The 4,280-nt window shown below is 31.1% G+C and overlaps 1 protein-coding gene across 1 annotated transcript in view; it reads right to left on the bottom strand.

The window, feature by feature from the left end:
• The window catches only part of elp5 (elongator acetyltransferase complex subunit 5), a 9,776-nt gene extending 7,497 nt beyond the window's left edge, over nt 1-2,279 (bottom strand). The window contains exons 1-3 of the mRNA XM_056462985.1: nt 2,035-2,279; nt 253-313; nt 84-164 (exon numbers count right to left, since the gene is read on the bottom strand). Coding sequence (XP_056318960.1) covers nt 84-164; nt 253-313; nt 2,035-2,089 — 197 coding nt within the window. The 5' untranslated portion in view covers nt 2,090-2,279. The remainder of the gene's footprint in view (nt 1-83; nt 165-252; nt 314-2,034) is intronic.
• Nucleotides 2,280-4,280: the final 2,001 nt, after the last annotated feature.

The raw sequence follows: 4,280 nt of genomic DNA, 5'->3' as shown, positions 1-4,280 counted from the left end.
TGAATTAAGTTGCAATCCTAACACTGTCAGCATAACAGTCATAAAAGCATGTCCCAAACCAAATATATTTTCATGTTACTCACTTTTGCGCACAGCTGCTGTCCAAACCAGCACACACTTCTGTTTCAGGACTCTCAACCCCCAGCACATGCACGTCCTCGTCCCTGCGCAACATACAAACACAAGTCAGACATTATTACAACATACAGTGGAAGTCAATGAAAACAAAAATCAGCCGCAGACTGAACTCGCCTCTTCAGCGCTGCGTTAATAAAACACCGGAGGATTCCTCGACCGCAGCATTTGACAGAATCTGATGGCAGATACACATATATTAATATAATTATCATTAGTCCATTCAGAAGTGCAGCAAGGATGTTGGACTTTTAAAATTTGCGAATTTAGGGAGCATCTCTAAAGTTACAAGACTCTTTAAAAGAACTTTAAAAGCTATAGAGGAGAATATTGTACAGTCACAAAACCAACTGTAACATGTTCATGCAAGTCTCAAATACAATCGCACACCTTTAATATTGTCAATATTATTGCATTTAGCTGTTAAAAAATAACCGAATAGCGTCAAAATACTTTGCAAAGCTCAATAGCTTTATAGGAGAACAACTTACAATCACAAAGCCAACTGCAAAGTCTTTCTGTGGATCTCAAATTGAATGCAGACCTTATAGGATTTTTACACTAATTACAATAATCTGTAAATCTGAGGACAAACTATCCTTTAACAACAAAATGCAAAGATTTTAGTATAATTTATGAGTAACATAAACAGAAAAAACCCTTTTGACCTCCAATTAACACTTTATTGTAATAAATATTAAAAAAATAACAACCGAATGGCCTCAAATTATACAAATATTATTTTAAAGCTCAATAGCTTCATAGGAGAATGACTTACAATTACAAAACCAAGTGTGAAATCTTCATGTAAGTGTCAATTATGTTGCACACCTTTAATACTTACTATATTTAATATATTAGGCTGTAAATCAGTGGTAAAGAACTAACCGAATAGCCTTAAATGCTAAAAATACTTTTTAAAGTTCAATAGCTTTATAGCAGAATGACTTACAATCACAACACCAAGTTTAAAGTCTTCATGTAAGTGTCATTATTATCAAATCCCTTTAATATCTGTCATTTCTATTACATTAAGCTGTAAATAAGAGGTAAAAAAATTATTGAATGTCCTCAAATGCTAAAAATATTTGTAAAGCTCAATAGCTTTATAGGAGAACAACTTACAATCACAAAACCAACTGTAAAGTCTTTATGTAAGTGTCAATTATATCAAATACCTTTAATATTTTTGATATTTGTTGCATTAGGTGTATATTAGTTGTAAAAAAATAACAGATTGGCTAAAATATATATATTTTTAAATGCAGTAGCTTTGTAGGAGAACAACTTGCAATCACAAAACCAACTGTAAAGTCTTTATGTGGATCTCAAATATCATTCACTCAATCAATAAAATTTTTGATATTAACTCAGAGTTTGATAACTCAACTCAGTGGTTAGCACTGTCACCTCACAGCAAGAAGGTTGCTAGTTTGAGTCCTGGCTGGGCCCATTGAAAACCGTTCAAATGAACATGTTACAGTTTGTTATGTGACTGTAAGTTATTCTCCTCAATAACTACTAAGGTTATAAACCATTTTGATAGATGTAAACAATAGCAGTGAATCAACTGTATATTCTGTTTTATATATGTAATTTCCACAGCTTCCGAGAATCCAAACAGCTCCATATATTGATAAGTAATGTTATGATAGCTGTTTTAACGTTAATTTATGATTGAATCGCCTCTTGTTAAGGTTATGAAACAACAAGCAGGAAATGTTCATGGGCTAATTACATGACCACATTGAAACGGTCGATAACAGTGTATAACAAAGTAACTTTAGAGACGATCCGTAAATTTGCGAATATTAAACCTCTAACGTCAAACCAACTATATGTCTGTGCAGAAAGGTAAAAATTCGACTCATATTTGCGGAAAAACAATGTTTACTTTACCTTGAATGAGTATGAATCCTCCAGCATCTGTTGCCTGTAGCACGTCTAACAGCATGACTCAAAACACTGACATCAGCTAACAGATAAACAGCTCACTGCAAAAAATACAAAGCGCTGTCTTAATACAGCTACTGATTAAACATCATGAAGATCTAAGGGGAAGATGACAGGCACTGAAGTTCGGTTATGTGTATGAGTTCAATCAACACGAGTATGATTACAGAGGAGGCAGTGGCCAATGAGAAAGCGCTCCTTCTCTCTTTTTCTTTGCAGGTAAACTTGAGCAACTCATTACCGCCCCCTGCTGTACTGTAGTATTGACGTGTCAGTCAGCAAACTAGCATTACGCCTATCAGTGACAAGATGATGCAAAATATGGCAATGCAATTATATGTAAAATGGCAGAGCATTTATTTATATAAATGTGTATTCTTAGCGACATATATGCAAAGTTTGGTACAAAATTAAAATGTTAATTGTTTAATTTACATCTGCGATTTCCAACTGCAATTATAATGTGTAATAAATAGATTAAATGCTGCATGAATTGCAAAATTGAATTGAGAAGGTAATACCCAAATTGAATCACTTTAAATGTTATTTAAAATGTTATTTTGCCCTAATTGCGTTCATAATCATTATCATCATCTTCATCATCATCATCTTAATACAGTGTAAATTCACTAATGTTGATCCTTCACAGGGTTCAACGCTAAGGATTTTTTCTACAGGCCTGACCGAGCCAGTGGTTCAGATTTTTACTTGCCCTGCCAAAATTTTCAATGGCCCCACCAAAAAAAGAAGTTATTAGCTATTTCTTAGCCACATATTTTTAACAATGTGTCAAAAGCCAAACATGCTTAGAAACATTCAATAATATAAAAATAATATATCATTTTACATATATTTATAATATAAAAATCATCCATGACAAATGCAGCTATTTAATATAAACAAAGAGTATTTATTTTAATTTCAAATTATCATGTAATTTTTATTTAATATTTATGATTAATTGTATTGCATCTTTATTACAATTAACAAAAACTATTTGTAACAATGATAATAAAATAATATTAATAAAATCTATTAATTAATTTAAAATATGTTATTAAGCAAACAGAGTGCTGTACTAGAAAAAAAGTTTATTTTTTATTATTATTTATACATAATAAGATTTTTTTTTCACTTAATAAATGAGTTTTACACTAAAAAATGACATTTTATACAAATAAAATTTACACTGAAATCTTAGTGGTGAGGCCAGAGGCATTTAAAAGACTGAACCCCCCCCCCCCTGAGCTTTAATCCTTTATGATTGTTCCTGTTGCTTTTAACTCTGCCCTACTTTAATGCTTCTTCTAAGTCTGAACATCTTAGTGTAAAGCAAGGGTATTTTTATCTTACAGGCAGTAAAGCTGTTTAGTTGTGTCTCAAGGCCCAACAAAACATATAAAAGTAACTGCTCGACATCGCCCTCTATTGATATTTTGCACAACATAAAAGTAAAGTGAAATAGTTTCGAGTGTTTAAAATCAGAAATGATCGTGTTAAATTCGTAATATCAACATCATATAAATGTTGTCCAAAACATAAAATGGAAAATACAGAAATAACGAAAAATATGTGTGTGTGTGTGTGTGTGTGTGTGTGTGTGTGTGCGTGTGTGTGTGTGTGTGTGTGTGTGTGTGAAATTCGTAAATTTTGTTTAAAAATACATATATACACAATATATAATATTATACAAATTTTAAATATTTCATGCAACTTACAGTTTATAACTAGATATTATATTATATATTTATAATGTTATATATTTAAAATGTTTAATGTTTACTGCATATAAATGCAACTAGTACTTTATGAAATCACAACACAAATCATTATTAAGGCATTTTATGTATATAACCTTATTTTAAGTATATAACTAAATTTTTAACTAAATTATATATATAATTTATTAACTTATTCACGCCCTAAATACAAATATATAAGCAAAATGTTATATATATTAAAATGATATACATTAGATATTACTGTTATCAATACTAGATAAACTAGATATTATATTATCAGGTCATATTACCCTTAAACATATAATCAGTATAGAGTTATTATACGTTTATAACCTTTAACAATAATAAAACGTCATAAAAAACGAAATGTTCGTGCTGTGTGTGAGGAGCGAACCGCGGATCAGCAGCTCAAACGTGACGTCATCAGCGCGCGCCGCTGGGCTTCAGTCT

This window comes from Danio aesculapii, chromosome 7 (assembly GCF_903798145.1).
Source record: "Danio aesculapii chromosome 7, fDanAes4.1, whole genome shotgun sequence".
In the NCBI taxonomy this organism is placed as follows: domain Eukaryota; kingdom Metazoa; phylum Chordata; class Actinopteri; order Cypriniformes; family Danionidae; genus Danio; species Danio aesculapii.
The sequence above is the reverse complement of the archived record's forward strand: the minus strand, read 5'-3'. Positions and strand labels throughout refer to the sequence as shown.